Below are 22341 nucleotides of genomic sequence, written 5' to 3'. Positions count from 1 at the left end.
AATGGTACACTCCACTCTTCAAACACACACAAACACACACACACACAATCCCACTACTAGGGGAAAAAGCAAATAAATACCAATGACTGATTATACTGATTTTATATTATGCAAGACAGTGTACTAAATGCCTTTGTGATCAAAATATCTTAGAAATACAGGAAAGCATATATAAAAGCTATCTTTTATGGATACAAATAATTAACTCTAAGAAGATTATTTTTTAATACAACATATGTAAATAGACTTCAGGATACTTTACTCTTCCTTTTAGTATCCAAACATTCAGTTCCCAGGTCTCTTTTTAGTAGAGATACATTTCCCCCAGCACACTCCCATATATAAATTAGTATAATTAATTAACTAGTACACAAAAACAAATAAAGCCTCACCACCTGCCTTGTAAGGAATGAAAAAAAAATCTGGTGTAAACAGTGAAAATTACCACAAATAATTAAACCAACTGTTTTCAGTGTCAGTTTTCAAATATATACCTATAGTAAAGGAATACCAGCTAATCTGGCATCACTCATCAGGAAAAGTGCAGCTGTGGACTTTGCAGGTCTTCTTCCTTGTAATAAAGGATCAAATTGGTGACCTTTGTGCCATAAACTAAGAAGCCAAAGTAGATAAACAACATATGTAGATTTAGCAAACTACAAACCTTTTAAGTTTAGAACGCTGCTCAAATGGAGAATTTATTTTTCATGTAAAGAACTGTGAGATCCCATATATCAATTCTGATTCAAGACAGTACTTTTTAATATTCCTTTTTACTAATATGACACCTAAAGAATAATACTGAAAGCTGAGGTACAGAGGGAAGAGCTTTGACCATCTGCACAAATTGTGCTGTGTCTAAAAATTACTACAAAATTTAATAGCTGTTCAATTTATTATTTAAGTAATAATAATGTAATTATCTGACTAAAATTGGTGACTAGCCCTAGACTTTTAAGTGAACATTGTTAAATTTGCTATGCTATAGCTAAAAATTTGTACTTCTGGATAGTCAGCAAATTACACTTAACCACATTCTACTAATAAAAAAATTCCTATAGGTCACATTTGAATTTCTTATCTTCTAGAATGTAATTTTAAAACTAGAGAGACTTGTAGGCATCTTGTTACATTTAAAATAATCTAATTCCTAAAGGAACACTAATATCTGTCAACCAAATTACTCTGCACATCTTAATGTAGCTTAGGGCAAGACTACAAATTCAGGAAGTGTGACAGAGACATAAGAAATAACCAACATGTATGATCAAGAATGATGAGGTTAACAATAAAATTTAAACATCAATACTACTTAAACCAAAGGCTACCAGAAGATTCACATTTTTTAAATAACTAAGGAGAAATTTATATAAGTTGAACATTATACAAAAGTAAAAATTAGTGCTTCAAAATAACATCAAAATGATGTTAGGACAAGCATTTACATTGCACAAAATTATATTGGTTCCGGTAACATGATGATTTCTATTTCATTCATTCTTTAAAGATTTATAATTATAATTTGAAAGGCAAACATTTTAAAGACTTTAACTGCTGCTTCTTTTAAAGTTTATTCCTTTTAAAACTTTGAAAAGCATAACTAAAATTTAATGATACTGGTTAAATATTAGTTTAAAAAAATCAATTTTAGGGACTTCCCTGGTGGCACAGTGGTTAAGACTCCACGCTCCCAACGCAGGGGGCCCAGGTTCGATCCCTGGTCAGGGAACTAGATCCCACGTGCATGCCGCAACTAAGAGTTCACATGCCACAACTAAGGAGTCTGCCTGCCACAACTAAGACCCGGCGCAGCCAAACAATTAAAAAAATATATATTTTTTAAAAGTTAATTTTAACATGTCAGTTAAACAAATAAGCAGTTGAATTCTTTTTAAATTCCATGTGTTAGTTTTTTTAAAGTTCTGTAATGTTAAAAGTTAAAATTTCAATGTAAACTATGGATTAATAAGAAAATTAGATTTATCCTTTTATTCTCCACGTATTTAAACCATCTTTCAAAAGAAATCAACCAATATTTCTTTAAAAATTAGAAAACCAGGTACTACAGTCACTGTTTCAAATGTCCCCAGGTTTATAGAGTATGACTATATCCTTTCACCTAAGTTAATGAACCATCCAAACTTCCAAATATAAAAACATCTATATTCTTTAACCCAGTTATACTTTTAAGAGATTTCTCCAAAGGAACTGTCAGGACAAAGAAGCTTTATATATTTTATATCAGGAAGCAAAACTAGAGGCAATATATATATTAAAAGATACAAACAAAAGGCAACAGATAAATCATGGTGTTTATGATATAGGCACTAGAAGTGATGTTTGGAAAAATCATTTTTAAATGTTAACATAAAAGAGAAAAAAGATTTCAGGACTGAATAATGAGAACTTTACTTTTGTGGGGGAGGGCACTTTATTTTTAATTTAACCAGTCCCAAATAAACGTGGTACATCCAGACAACAGAATATTATTCTGCACTAAGAAATAAGCTAACAAGCTGTGAAAAGACATGGAGGAATCTTAAACACATATTACTAAATGAAAGGAGGCTTAAGAGGCTATCTACTGGGCTTCCCTGGTGGCGCAGTGGTTAAGAATCCACCTGCTGATGCAGGGGACACAGGTTTGAGCCCTGCTCCGGGAAGATCCCACATGCCACGGAACAACTAAGCCCGTGCGCCACAACTACTGAGCCTGTGCTCTAGAGCCACAACTACTGAACCCGCGTGCCACAATGACTGAAGCCCACGCGCCTAGAGCCTGTGCTCCGAAACAAGAGAAGCCACCGCAATGAGAAGTCCGTGCACCGCAACGAAGAGTAGCCCCCGCCTGCCGCAACTAGAGAAAGCCCATGACCCAACGCAACCAAAATAAATTTAAAAAAAAAAAAAGGGCTTCCCTGATGGCGCAGTGGTTGGGGGCCCGCCTACCGATGCAGGGGGCGTGGGTTCGTGCCCCGGTCCAGGAAGATCCCACGTGCCGCGGAGCGGCTGGGCCCGTGAGCCATGGCCGCGGAGCCTGTGCTCCGCAACGGGAGAGGCCACAGCAGTGAGGGGCCCGCGTACCACACAAAAAAAAACAAAAACAAAACTTAGCTAGCAGGCCACACAAAAGCAGCCCTAAGGCCAGCTTGAGAACCCCAGCATAAAGTGTAGCTTCCCAATAAGAACCTGCTGTATAAAAAAATAAATTAAATTTAAAAATTCAAAAAAAATAAAAATAAAGCGTAGCTTCCCACCCCACTGGCAAAGATTTTGGCATTTTGACTCAGTTTATACTGAATTTACACATAAAATTCAGGAAAAATTAACATCTTTCCAACATTAACTCTTTTAAATGCAAATTATGTGATTAAGTGATTCTTCACTTATTAAAGTCCTCCACTGTAGTTCTCAGAGCTGTACTGCTTTTATTTATGAAGCCTGCAAACTAACTGTTAGGGTTTATAATTCCTGGGCACTTTAAGGCTCTGGCATTTGGGTATATGAATGCTGCAAAGAACTTGCTAGGTTTATTATTCCTGGCATTTTTTGCCTAAAGAAAAACTAAAAAAAACTAACACTAGAATGCAACAAAAAGTTACTTTTTAAATGTGGTAATAAGTGTTAGTTCTTTATTTCTTTTCTATTCAGTAATCCAGTAACTCTTCGGTTAAGAGAGAGGTGGGTTAAGCACTCAAGAGTGCGTGGCACATGATAGACACTCAAATGTTTCAATAAATAAATGGTTCTAATTCCGTTCCCTCTCAAAACCCCACCAAAACTATAGTAATTTACCAAAAAAAAAAAAGCCCACAACCATGGGAAGAACAGAAAAAAAAGAAGAACTGGAATGTAGATGGAAAGGGCTAAGTAATCAATATACACCTTAAAGTCTCCTGGCAGCACCTTTCAGAACTGGGAGTGAAGGAAGGGAGTAAATTAAAAAGAATCCAGTGAAAGTTGTTCGGGAAATAACTAGATCCCTCCATCCCCTCCCCCTACTCCAAGTCCCTAGGCTTGCTGCCATGAGTTCAAAAATAAAAAGAAAATAAGCAATTCGGAAGAAACAGACAGGCAGGGACTAGAAAATGCCTTTAAAAATATGTACCTATATATCCTCAAAAGGATAAGTTAAGATTTTGCGTGCACACAATTACAGGAAGCTATAAAAATGAACATTCAGAAGACCAGAGAGAGAGAACATCTGGAAATTAAAATTATGAGACAGAAAAGTGTGGAAAATAAATTTCCCAGAAAACCAAACAAAAAGAGATGAAAATGAGAGCAAAATTTAAATGAGAGTGAGAGTGCATCAGAGCTTGCAGACACTAACGAACCACTGCACTAGATCCAATATCTGAATAACTGTTTCAAAGAGAAACAGGGGAGAGGAAAATCACCAATAAATCTCTCAGAAATGATGGATAGGAGTTGCTATATTAAAGTCCAACAAGTACCCAGCACAATGGATGACAACACTCATACTAGAGCATGTCATTGTGAAACGGGGACAAGGAAAGACTCTAAATTTCTGGTGAGTAGAAGGGAATTGGTCACATTAAAAAAAAAGAAATAAGAGTCATCAGAATAATTCCTGAGTTATCAACAGTTACAAGAGAAGATGACCATGAAACTTCAAAATTCTGAAGAAAAGAATTCTACACCCAGCCAAACTACAGATATGATATTGTTCAATAGGCATGGTCTCAGAAATCTTTAATAACCCTCATGTACCTTTTCTCAAAAAAGTTCTGGAAGATGTGCCACCAAAGTGAAACAAGTAACCAAATAAGAGGAAAACAAGAGATACAGCAAACAGAGGGGTGCAACACAGAAATCATATGAGAGCAAATAAGGAACATAGTCAAAAGAGATCCAAAAAAGACAGGTGTGCACCAGATATAGAGAGCCAACGGTCTAGACTGGAGCAATGTGATTCAGGCTACATTCATGTGCTGTTATGACCAAGAGGCTTACTATTGTACCTTTTATTAAAAAACAACTGCCATGTGTCTGGCCTGGACACTTTTTTTTTGGTATTTTTTAAATTGTAAATTTATTATTATTATTATTATTATTTTTTCGGTACGTGGGCCTCTCACTGTTGCGGCCTCTCCCGTTGCGGAGCACAGGCTCCGGACGCGCACGCTCAGCGGCCATGGCTCACGGGCCCAGCCGCTCCGCGGCATGTGGGATCTTCCCGGACCGGGGCACGAACCCTTGTCCCCTGCATTGGCAGGGGGACACTTAACCACTGCTCCACCAGGGAAGCCCATAAATTTATTATTTTTTAAATTTATTTATTTATCTATGGCTGCATTGAGTCTTCGTTGCGGTGCTCGGGCTTCTCATTGTGGTGCTTCTCTTGTTGTGGAGAATGGGCTCTAGGCGCACGGGCCTCAGTAGCTGTGGCTCGCGGGGCCCTAGAGCACAGGCTCAGTAGTTGTGGCACACAGGCTTAGTTGCTCCACAGCATGTGGGACCTTCCCGGACCAGGGATCAAACCCGTGTCCCCTGCATTGGCAGGCGGATTCTTAACTACTGCACTACCAGGGAAGTCCCTGGCCTGAACATTTATGTACCGGTAACTCAGCTTAAAAATGTTAACAAAGCTCCCTTTTCCTCTTTTGTGCCTTGCTCCCTGGAACAGCTCAGAATTTCACACCAGAATTAACCTATTCTTAAACAAGATACAGAGCAGCTCACTCGAAGAGACCACTCTCCTAACTGAAGGCTCTGCCTGGCCCATACCACAGCCCCAGCAGATAACTGTAGAGTCCTTTGTTTCCCAGAACATGTTCATGATCTTGCCCATTCGTTTTCCCAAGACGGGCTCTAGTAGAAATTCCAGGAAGCTGAAGCCAAACTATAACCCAGAAATGGTGTTCAGCTTATCTTAGGAACCTACCTCTAACAGTAGCAATACTGCGCTTTCCCTACACATCATCTAAGTTTTTTAGTTTTTCAAAACTAAAATACTCAGCTGAAAGATATACACACTGGAGATTAAACTCTAAAGATAATTATACTTTAAAAGAAAAAAATTCAAGGGAATGACTAACATGAAAGTCAGGATAGCAAGTAGGGAAGGAGGCAAAGAAATGAAAATGTCACCACAGAGTATAAGATTAAGGTACCGGGGCTTCCCTGGTGGTGCGGTGGTTAAGAATCCGCCTGCCAATGCAGGGGATACGGGTTCGAGCCCTGTTCCGGGAAGATCCCACATGCCGTGGAGCAACTAAGCCCGTCGCCACAACTACTGAGCCTGCGCTCTAGAGCCCGCGAGCCACAACTACTGAGCCCGCGCTCTAGAGCCTGTGCTCCGCAACGAGAGAAGCCACTGCAATGAGAAGCCCACGCACCACAACAAAGAGTAGCCCCTGCTCCCCGCAACTAGAGAAAGGCCGTGCGCAGCAACAAAGACCCAACACAGCCAAAAATAAATAAAATTTTTAAAAATTAAGAAAAAAAATTGAGGTACTGATGTTGTCTTATGCGATGGGTACATGGGTCTTCAGTTAATTACTCTAAAACTTATGTACAAATGTATTTCACATTTTTTCTACATATAAGCATCTCGCTATTAGAAAAGAGAGGATCTCTAACAAAAAAAAAAACCAACAATTGTAGCATGATGGACAATGACAGTCACAGAAGTGTTTTATTTGACTAGTACTTTTTAAATTTTCAATTTGTTGCCAAAACATTCACCTTACAGATATACTACCCCGTGCGTAGAATGACACAGGTAAAGGGTTATTCATCGCAGCACTGAAATACCACATGGTTCCAAAGCAAGTTATATAGCTAAGCCCGGTGGGGGCGGGGGGGGGGCTGTAGACTACTCAGAGGTATGGATACAGCGAGGCATGATTCTTTAGGGGGCATTAACTAACAATCTTCCATACCTGTAAATTTTCTATTGCTTTTCTCAAGTAATAATAGTAGTTACCAATCTTTCTAATTGTTCAATTTATCACCTAGTCCTTGGCTCATCTGGTATGGATCACATAACCACACCAATAAACACAAACGGTACTATAATTCATCCCCAAATTAACAATCACATTCTCTTTTACAATCTATACAGGAATATTATAAACTCCAATATACTTATATGCCTTAATTGAACCCTACTAAATATTCATCAGTATAGAAATAAAAATGTTTTAAGACCAAACCATGCAATACATACCATCAGAAAAAAAGTGAAAGCTTTGTGTTTATATGTAATGCTCTAAAAAATATATTACTAAGTGAAAAACACAATGTGCCAGAATAGTGTACAGAGTTGGCTACCATTTATTTTTTTTTAAAGAATATACAGTTGACCCTTGAACAACGTAGGGGTTAGGAACACTGACCCTCTATACAGTCTTAAATCCACACATAACTTTACAGCCAGCCCTCCTCATCCAAGGTCCCACATTTGCAGATTCAAACAACCACAGATCACGTAGTACTTTAGTACATATTAAGTGAAAAAAAAACCCATGTATGTATAAGTGGAGCCATGCAGTTCAAACCCATGTTGTTCAAGAGTCAACTGCAAATCATATTTGCTTGTATATATAATTGTCCCTCGACATCTCTGGGGGACTGGTTCTAGGATCCTCTCAGATACCAAAATCTATAGACGTTCAAGTCCCTTATATAACATGGCATAGTACAGACAGCTCTCCAAAATTTGATCCACAGTTGGTTGAATCCTCAGATGGATATCCGTGGATGGGGGGCCAACTGAGTACAAATCTCTAGAGCAAGATATGAACTGACCATGGTGGTTGCCCCTATAAGTGATCCACCTGGATGGGATCAGCTTGAGAAGACCTCATTGTATACTCTTTTGTACAAAATTTGAGTTGTGGACCACGTATACAATGGGCTATTCACACACACATTTTCTTAAACAGCAAAACAAGGTCATAGGACAATTGTAATTTTAGGACAATTTTAATTGTCCATACAAGACCAAATAATTATCTTTGAAAGTTTAAAATATATAGAGAAAAAAATTTAAAAATAAAATACAGAGAGACATTTTCTAGAATAAAATTAAAAAATAACTTGTCCAACCAAACTGGTCTTTGTCATATTCAGTTGTACCTTACAAAGTTATAATACAACATGTGTTTGTACACAGCAGGATATGTCTAGATTCTAGAGCCACATTGTCCAATTTGGTATCCACTAGATACATATGGAATTAAATTTCAATTAATTAAAAATTACAATTAATTCAAGTTTAAAATTCATCTCCTGGGTTGGATTAGTCTTATTTCAAGTGCTCAATAGTGCCGCTAAGTGGCTACTGTATTGGTCAGCACAAATATAGAACACTTCCATCATCACAGAAAGTTCTCTTGGACAGTCTTTTTTAAGAAGAATCCTCAAAAACACTGGTTAACATTGGATGCTTTGGAGAGGAGAACTAGGTGACTGGAGAAAATAGACAGGAGATAGGTTTTTCACACCAATAGGACAGGACTTTGCCTGTGCCAGGCAGCACCCTTAATGTTTCATGTTAACTCACTTAATCCTTACTGTACTTCAATATAATTAGTTTCCTGTGTAATCCTATGTATTTTATTTAATTTAAAAACATTATTCTGAAAATGAGGTCACAGGCTCCAGCTGTTTGCTAAAAGGATCCATCTGAATTTTGGACCATGAGCATTTATTACTCATCTTCAAGAAAAAAGCCATTCAGAAAAGCTAAAATACCATTATCTATAAACCAAAACCCAAAAGAGATTTTACTAAATATTATTTAAAAATACATCACACAAGTTCAAAAGAAAAAATAAAATGTATTGCTCCTAATCTCATCATGCCACCACCCGTAAACCATCTGATACATCCTTTCAGATATGATTTTATGTTTATTTGTGTATAATGATGACCTATGCATCTATTTTATCCATAAGGTAAGAGTTTTGCTGAAGGCAAAGAGTTGGACATTTTAGTTTTGGTTGAATTTTAGTTTTTTTTTAAGTATAGTAATAAAGCTTGAAGATAGGACCTGGGTTGGAGTTCTACCTCTCTCACTTAGGAACTATGTGACCTCGGTAGAAACTTTTTTTAATTTAATTTTAAATTTTAAAAAGTTTTAAAATTAAAAAAAATCACTTGAAATATGAATCTCACCTATAAAAAGTATTTATCCCACAATATTAAGATTTTTAAAAAACTATATTTTATCTTTCCATTAAAATATTGACCTTAGTTAATACTTTAAGTTATCAGACTCTGTGGTTACATAAGCTGTTGCCCTAAGATGACCCATGTAAAACCCCGAAATAATTTTTTATAGCAATACTAATATTAGTTCACATAAATACTAAAACTTATTGACTGTCACTGTAATAAGCAAAGCACAGAAAGATTTCTGTAATTTCTAATTTCTGTATAGCATTTTGTATGAACACATTTAAAATATGTAACTAAAGACATTTTAGCTTTAAAGATTACTGCAGAGCTTCCCTGGTGGTGCAGTGGTTAAGAATCCGCCTACCAATGCAGGGGACACAGGTTCAAGCCCTGGTCCTGGAAGATCCCACACGTGGAGCAACTGAACCTAGCTTATGCGCCACAACTACTGAGCCTGTGCTCTAGAGGCCGCGAGCCACAACTACTGAGCCTGCGCACCTAGAGCCCATGCTCTGCAACTAGAGAAGCCACCGCAATGAGAAGTCTGCAAACCACAACGAAGAGTAGCCCCGCTCGCTGCAAATAGAGAAAAACTGCACACAGCAACGAAGACCCAACGCAGCCAAAACTAAATAAATTTATAAAAATAAATAAAAGTAAAGATTACTGCAAAGACATGGGTTTCAGAGAAATCTTATGGTCTTATTACTTCTACCTTCCCCAAATAATTTAGCTTTTAAGACTAGCAACATACTACAACTGAAACTTTTTCAAAACAACTGCTTAACTCTTTGCCAGACCTTTCACCAAAATTACTAAAGGTACAAAGGTAGGGCTTCCCTGGTGGTGCAGTGGTTGAGAGTCCGCCTGCCGATGCAGGGGACGCGGGTTCGTGCCCCGGTCTGGGAGGATCCCACATGCCGTGGAGCATCTGGGCCCGTGAGCCATGGCCGCTGAGCCTGCGCGTCTGGAGCCTGTGCTCCGCAACGGGAGAGGCCACAGCAGTGAGAGGCCCGCGTACAGCAAAAAAAAAAAAAAAAAAAAAAAAAAAAAAGGACAAAGGTAGATGAGAGTAAATTCCACGTTTGCAAATTTTTTTTCAATTTCACTAGCAAAATATTTTAACTGGCAAATCATATGAATTGACAGGTCCAGAAATGAAATGAAAAGGGGGAGAAGAGTGACCATTCACTTTCTTTAGAAATCAACGCACAAAGTTCTGGACCAGTATGGCCAGTATAACTACTTGTTTCGTCCTCAAATTTAGACACCAAGGTGATATTTTCTTCTTGGTGATATTTTCTTAAGATTCTATACTTTGGATATCAGTTAGCAAACACTGTAGTACAACAGAAACTAAAAATAAATGTCCACATATTTTCTTTTAGAGCTGTAGCAAAATATCTATTAAGTTTATCAAATTAATCTTTCCAAGTCACACAAGGAACACACGTTAAATGCCTATGGGAAAGACAGTGTCATGGTTAAGAACACACACTCTGGAACTTGGTTGCTTTAGCTTGAACTCCACCCCGCCACTTATTAGCTCTGTGATCTTGGGCAAGTTAGTCACACAAAGTTACTTAATCTCTCCGTGCCTTGGTTTCCTCAACTGTGAAATAAGAATAATACCTACCTCATCGGTTTGCTGTTAAAAATTAAATGAATAAATATATGTAAAACAGTAAGGTGCCTGACATACAATAAGTGCTTTGTGTTAGTTATTATTAAGATATAAAGATCACCTACATTAAAAATCACTGTTACAGACTGTGTTTAAAAGATCATTTTTATTCAGTTGTTTAGAACTCTAAATCTACAGCCCTGGAAATTCAATGCTGGGTAGACTTGTCATAATTCCATAGAAACTTACTGAACACAGTGAGCCAAAACTACACCTTCCTATTGTTTCTATGGAAGATGTATCAAAAGTTCCAACTGGGAAAAACAATCTTATTTTTCTGACCACATTCTCAGGTTCTAGAAGGGACTACTTAGTACTTAAAAGACAAAAGCCATCCTTTCTTTTTTCTCTAGGCACATATAGGAACTTTTAAAGAAACACTAGTGATTTTTACAGTAAGAAGTGGGAAGAGTACCTGTGGGTTATGGGTCATAAGGCTTGTATTTCTTAATAATGGCAAAGAAATGATAAAGTCGGCTATGTAAATCTCCTAGCAAAGAGAGGAAAAGGTAAGTACAACTTTTGCATGGATACACCTATATGCAGCACACCTACGGAATATTAACTTTATCTAGTTCTTTTTTAAAAAATAAATTTATTTATTCATTTATTTATTTTTGGCTGTGTTGGGTCTTCACTGCTGTAAGCGGGGCTACTCTTCATTGCGGTGCACTGGCTTCTCATTGAGGTGGTTCTCTTGTTGAAAAGCATGGTCTCTAGGCGCACGGCCTTCAGTAGCTATGGCACTTGAGCTTCAGTAGTTGTGGCACACGGGCTTAAGTAGTTGTGGCACGCGGGCTTCAGTAGTAGTGGCACGCGGGCTTCAGTAGTAGTGGCACGCGGGCTTCAGTAGTAGTGGCACGCGGGCTTCAGTAGTAGTGGCACGTGGGCTTTAGTAGTCGTGGCATGTGGGCTTCAGTAGTTGTGGCTCACAGGCTCTAGAGTGCAGGCTCAGTAGTTGTGGCGCACAGGCTTAGCTGCTCCGCAACATGTAGAATCTTCCCAGACCAGGGCTCGAACCCATGTCCCCTGCATTGGCAGGCGGATTCTTAACCACTGTGCCACCAGGGAAGTCCCCTATCTAGTTCTTCATAACTGACAAATTTTCACCCCTGAATAGTGCATTTGAAAATCAAAACCACTATATCTTATTCCCATTTTTCAGCTAGACCTAGAAATTTCAGTCTTCAAGGTCTCACAGATACTAAAATTAGACTATAATTCAGGCTCATTTCCACTTTTCAAAAAATTCTCTATGACAAAAATGGAGCAACTCAGAGGTACCAGAAGAGCAAGGAAATTTCTAATAGTAGCAGAGAAGGAAAAGAAAAAATTACCATTGCTAGAACAACTACTTCACAGGTTCCTTGTTACATCCAGGACTGCTGGTACTTCTCCTATATTCTTAACCTTATATAAATTAAATAGAATACTTTACGAAAATTTTTGCATTGAATTTTCTGTCCAAATTGGATTACGGTTACATAATTCATTAAACATTTTAAACATTTTATTCTCTGCAACTTTGGTGTGTAAAATTATGTCTATTTCTAAACTGGACTTCTCTAAGTCAAATAATTAGGCATAATTTTAATTCAGAGTAAAAAACAAAGTGAAATCTAAAATATAAACACCAGAACTAAATTTGTTTGGTTTATGAATGAACTTTGATATACTGGGTTCTTTCTTAAAGCAAAAATATGCATATTAATTTGCAAGGTCTGCTTGTTAATCAATAGTCTTTGGTTAGCAAATATACATGGCATTATATAACAACATATTTCTCAACACGTATTTAAGACTTATTTACTTTTAATAAACTCTTTGCAATACAAAACATGTTTCTAAATGATAAAAAAGGAAACATTAGATCAGCTGACCGTCCAAGTTGATTCTGTTTATGAAACTAATGTACAGTTTAAAAAATTCAAGAGATACAATGTCAAAACAAGTAAAATTATATACCTTCAGTTTAACTAAAGAAACCAAAATCTCTTACCTTTAAAAGAACTACAAGTCAAAAAAAACCCAATAATGAAGAATGCAGAATGAAGATAAAAGCTGCCAAAAACCACGACCCACTGGAGGCAAGATGGCCTGCCACCTTCGCCAACTAATATTAAGTCTAACTTTGATCTACCCACAAAGTCTAATTTTGACCTAACCACAATTCAAATGCCAACAGAATAACAGGAGAGTATTGTTTATCCCAATGTTCAAAACTTTGCCATATTACCTGTTAAGAGGTAAAATGCTTCCTTTAATATACCTATCAAGCTTGTCAACAAGTTTAATATCTGTAAGCCACTTCTTTTATGTGTCTGTGTGTGTTCTGTTGTGGGGTTTTTTGGTTTTTTTGGAAGTATAGTTGATTTACAATGTTGTGTTAGTTTCAGGTGTATTAGCAAAGTAATTCAGTTATATATATATATATATATATATACACACACACACGTGTGTATATATGCATGTATATTCTTTTTCAGATTCTTTTCCATTATAGGTTATTACAAGATACTTAATATAGTCCCCTGTGCTCTATAGTAGGTCCCTGTTGTTTATCTATTTTATACAGTGTGTATCTGTTAATCCCAAACTCCTAATTTATCCCTTCCTCCTTCCTTTCCCCTTTGGTAACCATAAATTTGTTTTCTATGTCTGTGAATCTATACCTGTTTTGTAAATAAGTTCATTTGTATCATTTTTTTAGATTCCATGTAAGCCACTTCTTAATCTAAATGATCTCATACACACACACTTGAGAAGCACACAATATCAAACTGAAAATGACTTATATTTTACTTAATTTCCATCGATAAAAATTCCCTGAATGCCTACAAAGGTGGGACAAGCAGAAAAAACCCATGACTCTAGATGCTTCTGATTATGCCCAGCAAAAAATAAGAAAACTCACAAGCTAGCTGAAATAGCAATGAACAAATATGCTTTTTGTAGGCTTTTACAGGGATACCTCAATTGCAGCAAATACTAATCAGCTGCTTAAAAAAAAAAAAACCACTATTTAAAATTGTCAAAAAGAATTCTAGATGACTAACCTGGGGACAAAGGTGCATTAAAAGTACTTTAAAGTTGCATTTTTCACTAAAAATAAACACTTAAAATTATTTTACATGCATCCTCAATCTATTATAGTTTCAATCTAGCTTTTGACTTTCACACACTAAGTTTTTAGGTTCCCTACTCCCCAAATTTAAATGCAGTATTGAAATCTCCCTGGGGTCACCACTAGAAGGAATGCTATACTGCATCATTGACCAGATCACTGGAAATTAAGCTCCTAAAATTTACACTGAACAAGGTATAAAATCACATTTTGTATAACTCTGTATCCTAAAGAACACTTGGTACAAGGTCCTAAACGTATCAGGAGCTATAAATATTTACTGACTCAAAACAGTCCTTCAACACTTTGTAGTTTTGTTCCCTGTTGTTGAAACAAAACAGCACAGCCCGCAAAACCCAAAGGCCCTAGTTACTGAAACTTTACAGACTACATTATTGTTTTATTGTTTAGAGGTTTTACCTTGCCCTTATTACCAGCTGTAATGCTTTTACTGATGCTGGTAGGAGAGTTGATCCAGTCAGAAGTAATATCAGAGCCCATCAAAGGGTTTTAAGTTCAAGTTTTACATATTATCTTTTATCTATTTAACATTAATGTTCTAAAAATCATTTAACTGTATCAGCAACTTAAGAAAGTTCTGTAGTCAATCTAATTTCCAGGAATATAAATAAACACCGGTACCAATAAAAGAGTAAGTAACCAAGCAGAAAATCTGCCTTAAGTTCTGGCAACAAAGTAAGGATAGTTTACGTCAATGTAATGAAAAATAAGCATTTTTGTATTCTATAGACCTTTTCATAACTAATTTTTTAATAGTTATAAAAGTCTTTAAAAAGTCAAAGCAAATTGGGAAGCCATTATCAAAATCACAAACTACCATTAAAGATATATGAAAATATCTGGCAACCAAGGTCCAGAACTGGTTCCAGAGTATCAAAGGTTTTCTGGTTAATGTATTATGCCTCTAAAATATCACTTAGATGTGACATTCCTGAAACGGCAACACAGGCCTAGAAGTTTCAGTGAGCCACTGCCGGCAAACCCAAACTATGACAAAGATACTCCCTCCTTTGGACGGTTAACAATCAACTTGGTGCTCTGTGATCAGCTTGCTTGAAAGAAGTTTTAAGATGGTGCCCAAACTGGGGGGGAAACCGGTAGAACGGATAAAGAGAAAATCAAATGGAACAGTAACTTTAAAAGTTCCTATTTCCAATAAACTGTGCCTGAGGAACCTTCCAGACGATAAAGACAGACTCGGAAGAACAGACGGATCTACACCCACTCGCATTCTCTGAGGCGTGCGCACTGCGCGGAAAGGATGAATGAATGGGAGACGGGCGCGTGTGAAATGCAGCAGGTCCGGCCGGCAACCAGACCGGCAGCAACTATCCGTAGGCCTCGCTCCTCCCCCTTCCCTCCTCCATGACAGCCCAGCCTCCGGCATGGAGGGGCGAGGACAATGTGATCCCCCTGCTAACCACCACCACCACCCTTCATCCTACTCGCAGAGCTTTCCCGCGTGACACAGGGTTCTCCTCCCCACTCCAAACCTTTCTCGCCTCCCCTGCAGCCCACCCCGGCAACTCTCGGACGCGCCGGCGTAACATGCGCTGGCCGCTCTCGGCTCCCCTAGGCGAGGTCGAAGCTTCTCCGCGCACGCCGCGGCACCACCCCCGCCCAACTCACCCTAGGGCAACGCGCGCCCACCGGCTCCCTGGCCCACCAGTCTAAGGAGTCCCGGCGCGCGCCCCGCACCCGAGCCCCTGGGCTAGAGCGAGGGAGGGAGACACGGAAAGGCTGCCCCGGGGCTCCCTCCATCTCATTCCAGGCCGGCTCGCCGCCCACCCTCCCTGCGGATCCGGGCGCCAGCTCGGAGACGGCCCAGCGCCCTCCTATCCCGAAGACACAATTCCCACACACCTAGCCCAGGGCCCAGGTCACCCTCCACCCTCGAACCCCCTCGCGGCTCCGCCTGAGGCGCCGCCCCTCCCCCACACCTCTCCGCGAGCTCTCGGGCCCCCACCAGAACGTGGGCTCTACACGCCGTCGCGGCCAACCTCTGGGGTGCCCCCAGTTGTCCGCGGGGAGGTCAGGCCCACGAAGAGGGGGAGGGGGCGGCAAGGGATAGCGTGCGCGCCGGGAACGCCGTCCCGCGGGGTTCCAGAGTCCGAAGGGAGACGAAGCGTGCGGGCCGGTGGGGGTGGGGGCCAAAAGCAATACTCACCGGTTCCACAGTCGCCATCTTAGATCGATCTGATCGCACAACCGCTCCTGAAGGGGGGGGCGGTGAGAGGAAAAAAATGAGATTCAAACCGGATTGGCCGGCTTCTGTTCACGTGACGGACGTGTCCGTTTGGCCCTGGCGGCGCCTGCGCAAGACTGCGGCGGCGTGTTTAACGAGAGGCTTCTGGGAAGTGGAGTCTCTCTCCTTCTGTCTTTCTCTCTCTCGTTTTCGTTTTTTTTTTTTTCTTTCAGGCATAGAAGTTTAAAAAAAAAAAAAAGGACTGGTCACGTGGTCGATGGGTACGGTGCGCGGTTCTCGGCGCGGCGGACACACGCGTTCTGGAGGGTGGTTTTCAGTCCTCTGCTCTTCCGCCTGGATAGCTGCTGTCGCACTTACTGCCAGGCATGCCTATTGTACCCTTTGTCGCCCTGTCCTCCCCATCTTTCCCGAAAGGTTGAGAACCGAAGACTCAGCACGCACAATAAGGCTTCATTTGCTTAGTTGAGGTCCTAGGACAAGTTGCCTGTGTGTTTATTTAATTTTCTTTTGACTGCACACCATTTTCTCTTAGTTTCAAAAAGAGGCGGCGATGGAGAATCGTTGTTTAAGCAGGCAACCCTCCCCGGTCCCCCGGCTCCGCTAACGCTGGTGGTCACTCATGGCCATCACTGCCAAAAGGGATGGCGGAGCCGCCCACAGTACCCACTTGCCACAGGTTGGGGGAGGGGGAGTGCACCCGACAGCGTTTGCTGTTCCAACTCCTGAGATTAAGACCTCAGGGCTAAGGCTTGCGTGGAAGTAAAAATCATTTGCAAGTTGGGTCCTCTCGCTTCCACTGTTCTGCTTTAACGTGATCGGAAATAGCCCAAGTCCGGGTGCCAGCCAGGGAAGCCACTCCGGCCCCCGCTGACTAAGCCCTGGACTGACCGTCAGGAGTCGTTAGGCCGGGTCAACTATGACTCTTAACGTTGACTCATTCTCCTTAGGCGAGTGACTTAATCATTCAGTGCCCTAGCTTTTTCATTTATGAACCACAGATGATAATACACTTCCCTCACAAGGGTGTGCTATGCCAATGATTGTAACCAGCTTTGAAAATGAATCGGACTCCCTAAATGCTTCATAATAGTCAACCTCGTGCCTTCCTAAGGGTCAGCGGCTTCCCCTAATGTTTTTTTTTAAACAATGTTTAAATTTTTTCTTCTGTGCACTTTGTTACATTATCGTGTACACCAATGCAATTTTAAAGTTTCAAAACAATTTTTTTTTTTTAACTGTAGCTACCCTCCATGGAGACTTTAATGTTCGGGAAAATAGTGTTATATTCACAATAATCACTGGTAATTAGAAATTTATCCCTACAGTGGCATCCTATATTTCCTTTCCCTGTCATTTCTCAAGACAGTGTTATTCTGCACGGTTATTAATACAAAAAACAGAGGTAAAGAAATCTAGTAGAGCGCTACTGTAAGGTTTTAATGAGGACGGCATATGATTACTATTTTCCGTGCTTCTTAAGAATGTTAACACCAGAAAAATCAGTATAAGCAGGTTACCTGTGCCTGCCTGCTTACAGTGTTGCTGATGTCCAGAGCTGTGTCATAACCTATTATTGACTACATAATGGTCGCTTGAGTTGGCTAACACATAATGGAGGCTGTAATAACTCAAAACCATTGCCTGATCGTATGCTTTGGTTTACCTGGATGTCAGACAGGATTAATAGAAGCATCTGACCAGTCAACTTAGCTCTAGTAGGTTTAAAGTAGAAAGAATTCTGAAAACATAAAATAAATGGATAAATGGATTTCTATTTAGACTATCTACTCTTAGTTAACCTATCCAAAGTAATTATAGTCGATCTCAGTGATACTTTCTGTTGTTTAAAAGTAGTATCTTATCTTCTTTGACGAGATAGTATATATGTATTATTTTCCCAATGCTGCTAGAAAATAGAACAAAAGAGATTTAAAATTTAAAGAAATTTCAGTGGGACTGAAAACCAGTGATGTTCTTAAAACTTCCTTTTAATAATAGCTTCCATTTTTTAAACTTTTCTCTTGATCAAAACACACCTCACTTTTGTCAATCATCCTAGTACTTCTACTATACATGTATAGTAGAAGTATATATATATATACTCCTCCTCTTTGGAGCTTAATTTCTCTCCATTTTCTATGAGCTTTGTTGCATGTGTTTTATGACACATTCATGTGTCTTTTCCTAATATTACCATTAGACTCTACCATGTCAAAGACTTGGTGATTAGGTTTTTATCTATGTGTGTATATGGTTGTTTTGCTTTTGCCAATCTGAAATATTTTATTCTTTATTAATCTATTAATGCACAAAAAAGTACATTTGTTACATTACTACCATATTTGTGCTTGTACTTAAAGGAAAGAGTAATAAAAAAGATATTCGAAATGGGATATGGTATTGAAATACTATTCTACTTGTTGGAGTTATCTAGTTAATACGTAATTAATGGCCCAGCATAGTATCATGGTAACTATTATTTAAAATCCTGGAAAATAAATAAATAAATAAATAAATGCCTGGAATGATTGGTTATCATTTAGCACCTGTAAACAGTCATGATCTTTTCTCTACATAATATAATCCTGAAGCTGGTATATTACTAGTCTTTATAGATCTAACTCATGGTAAAGAGACTTTAAATAATTTAATAGAACACATTATAATAAAAACAGCACATCATTTTTATCATGTATTTTGACATTGGAATTTTATTTAGGTTTTCTAGGTAATCAAAGTCATTGTTTTGCTGGGCATTGTTCAACTATGGTTCAAACTGATCACATCTGCTATGATCAATCCCTCAAAAATATTACTGCTACACTGTCTAGGATTTAAAAAAAAAAACAGGCCTTGGAATTTTAGACATTCTGTTTAAATTAGTTGCCTTTCTTAGACTTGGATTAGTACTAAGCAATCGTTTTTTCTTAAAATGAATAGGTTTTGAGACTGAAGATATGAAATCGCATAATAAAGTAAATGATCCTTAATATTTTAATTTTGGGTATTAACTTTAGATATAATCTAAACCAACCTCTAGTTAACACTAACTTTTTTAAAAACCTTTTTCACTCTCTTTTTAAACTTGGTTATACTATAGTCTATTTTTTAAATTGTTATTGTCACTTTCTACAGTGATGTTACTTTAGGAAAGACCTAAAATGATGGCTTCAAATAGGATAAATAATCTTTTATATTACAATTATATAGTTTAGTATTTGAGAGCATGAGCTCCAATGTCAAATTTTCTTAGTTCATAATCCCAATTCTCCCCTTTACTGTGACCACATGCAGATTATTTAGTCTCTTTGTGCTTCATTTTGTCATGAGTTAGATAGGCACAATAACAGTACTTATCTTGCATGGTTAGTGTGAGAAATGAGTTAATCCATGTAACTTATTTAGAATAGTTCTTAGAATATAGTAAGCACTCAATGTTAACTATAATTACCATGATTAATATTATATTAACATAAATTTATTATTTCTATTTTTGTATAGTGTAATATGCTTAAGAATTCTTCTATGCAGAGAACCAACCCCCGCCCATTATCTTTAAGGATATTCCAAGCTTTCAGAGTCAACTATTGATTTCTTATAACATACAACATATTTTTCACATTAATTAATTCATTTGACCTTTATAACAAATATGTGAATTAAAAATTATCACCCCCATCTTATAGATAAAGAAAGAGACTCAGTAAAGTAGGGGACACAGGCAAGTCCACACAGTCAATGGGTGAGCTGGAATTCAAACCCAGTTCTCTTGACTCCAAGATTCCTTCTTCCATACCAGAGCTGCTTTCCTCTGATAGGGTCTTCCAAAATGCCTGTATCTCTTTGAAGGACTTCTAATACTACGTTCATTTACAAAACTGACAATTCAAGGAGTACTAAGTTAGTAATGGGAAATGTGTAATATTTGAAGGATATTTAAAGGACATGGGAAGCCCAGGCACTTCCTTTCTGGACTGTTAAATCTGTTTGGCATCCTAAGTCATAGATATATAAATAGTTCACTACCCATATAAAGAAGTGTGACTAAGAACAGAAAGGGTGCAGCTAACAAGCCAAAACAAGCACTCATTCACCTAACGATTGACTTTATTTCTTCCCTTGTTTCATTCAGATCTCTGTTCCAATGCCATCTCCTGAGGGAAGGCTTCCTTGACCACCCTATCTAAATTATCATGCTCATTATTCTTTATCTCCTTACCCTGCTTTATTTTTATTCAGGCCACTTTATAACTCTAGCTCTAAACCCGGTATTATATTAAATATTATTTAATTAATCATTGGTTGCCTCCACTAGCAAAATGTTAGGTCCTTGATGATTTGTAGGTAGAATGCTAACAAATATTTGGGAAAAACCAAAATTTTTAAAACTTCACAGAATTCTAGCCTTAGGACTAACAATGTAATAGGAAAATTACTATATACCAGGTATCATGTTAAGCAGTTTATGTGCATTGATAATACCTCATTTTATATTCAAAACAACATTCTGAGATAGATAAGGAAACTGAGGTTAAATAACTTTCCCAAGAACACAGTTCTGTCTTCAGGGCTCTTAACACTATATAATATTGACTAGATTGTAATTGGACTGCCTAATAGAAAGATAATTGTCTGAAATACTGAGAAATAATCTGCAAAGTATGTGAAAAAATCATGTAAGGAGTATGCTGGGTCAACAATAAGATACTATAAATAAATGTAATTTACCTTTTAAAATTGAAATTAGAAGAAAATTTAAATGTAGTGGGATGAGATCAGTGGGTTATTTAGAAATAACCCACAAGATTGTAAACACCCAAAATTCAGAGATTTGGGTGGAACTTCAGGGAAGCATGACTGGATTTTCATTGCTACATACATGAGTAAAGCTTACATTGAACTTGTCTAAAGAAATATGTTAATGGGTGGGAGCTGGTCTGCTTACCAACTATAAAGGAGGAATCCAGAATGACAATATTTGACCATCTAGTTTTGTTCTGGGGACAGAGTGCCCTGGTGCAAAAATATGGATCTCTGGTCCATTTGGCCCTCATTGGGAACGGTTTCTTGAGGACACCACAACTAATTCTCCTTGTTTGGTTCCATGTTTACCAAGCAACCATATGATGAACATATCTTCTGGTACTGATTTGTATATATGTAGGGCTGATATGGATACATGAATGTCTATAGACTAGTTATATTGCTCAGAGTCCATCTTAACTGGCACTAAATTTTTTAGTTTGTTTTACTTACTCTCTATGAGCTTGGCTAAAAGAAAACTACCCCTGTGGACTGGATTTTCTCTGTGTCCTCAGATTGTGATGATTCTCTGAGGAAACACCAATCTACAGGAATGGCCTGGATGGCTACCTTCCCCAGGACTTGCCATGTGCCTTTCTACTCCAACAGCATCTTTGGAGACCTGTGAATTCGAAATTTTTGATTCACCTGCCTCTAAACTCTTATTTTAAGTTCAGAGTTTGAGAGATACCAATCCTCATTCAGGACATTGCTTAGAAACATGGGATGTACTAAAAATTCTCAGATATCACCATATGTGTTTCAAGTAGCTAATGGAAAACCGTGATTATTGTTTTGTTAAAAATAAACAATAAAATAATGGTAATAATACTCGCAAGAGAGCCATTTATATCTTTTGAAAAAAATGACAAATCACTATTAAAGACTTACTATTTGGGGAGAGCTTTTGTCAGGTCTGTGGATGCATTTAGTACAAACTGACCAACAGCATTCACAGCTCTGAAATGGAAAGTTAGGAAACAGGGGTCCATACTTTATCATATCAGTGCCTGAGATTATCAGGTTTTAAGAAGGGGAAAAGGGTTTGATCTAGATATGCATATTAGCAGACTGGATGTACTTAGCTTATAAAAAGTGACTTCTGGAAAATGAAAAAAACTTACTATGCTGGGCAGATTTATGAAACAAACTGTTAGTTTAATTGCCAGGCAATTTATGGAAACAGAACCTTAAAAAAAAAAAACTGACCTTGCTTAAAAGTTTTTCCATATAGGCTTATATGCTTTTCCTCCCTGAAAGGTAAGAGAATAGGTTCACATGAGAGTTAAATACCTATTTTATTTTACAGTAAAATAAGATGGCAAGATAAGTAAACATGATCTTATCCCTTTA

General features: G+C 38.2%; 1 protein-coding gene across 1 annotated transcript in view; it reads right to left on the bottom strand.

The window, feature by feature from the left end:
• Nucleotides 1-15529, bottom strand: part of EIF4E (eukaryotic translation initiation factor 4E) — a gene marked incomplete at its 5' end in the record, with an annotated part of 47507 nt that extends 31978 nt beyond the window's left edge. The window contains one exon of the mRNA XM_079718785.1: nt 15473-15529. Coding sequence (XP_079574911.1) covers nt 15473-15529 — 57 coding nt within the window. The remainder of the gene's footprint in view (nt 1-15472) is intronic.
• Nucleotides 15530-22341: the final 6812 nt, after the last annotated feature.

This window comes from Hyperoodon ampullatus (assembly GCF_949752795.1).
Source record: "Hyperoodon ampullatus genome assembly, chromosome: 1".
Lineage (NCBI taxonomy): Eukaryota > Metazoa > Chordata > Mammalia > Artiodactyla > Ziphiidae > Hyperoodon > Hyperoodon ampullatus.
Note: the sequence above shows the minus strand (reverse complement) of the source record. Positions and strands in the feature narration are given on the sequence as shown.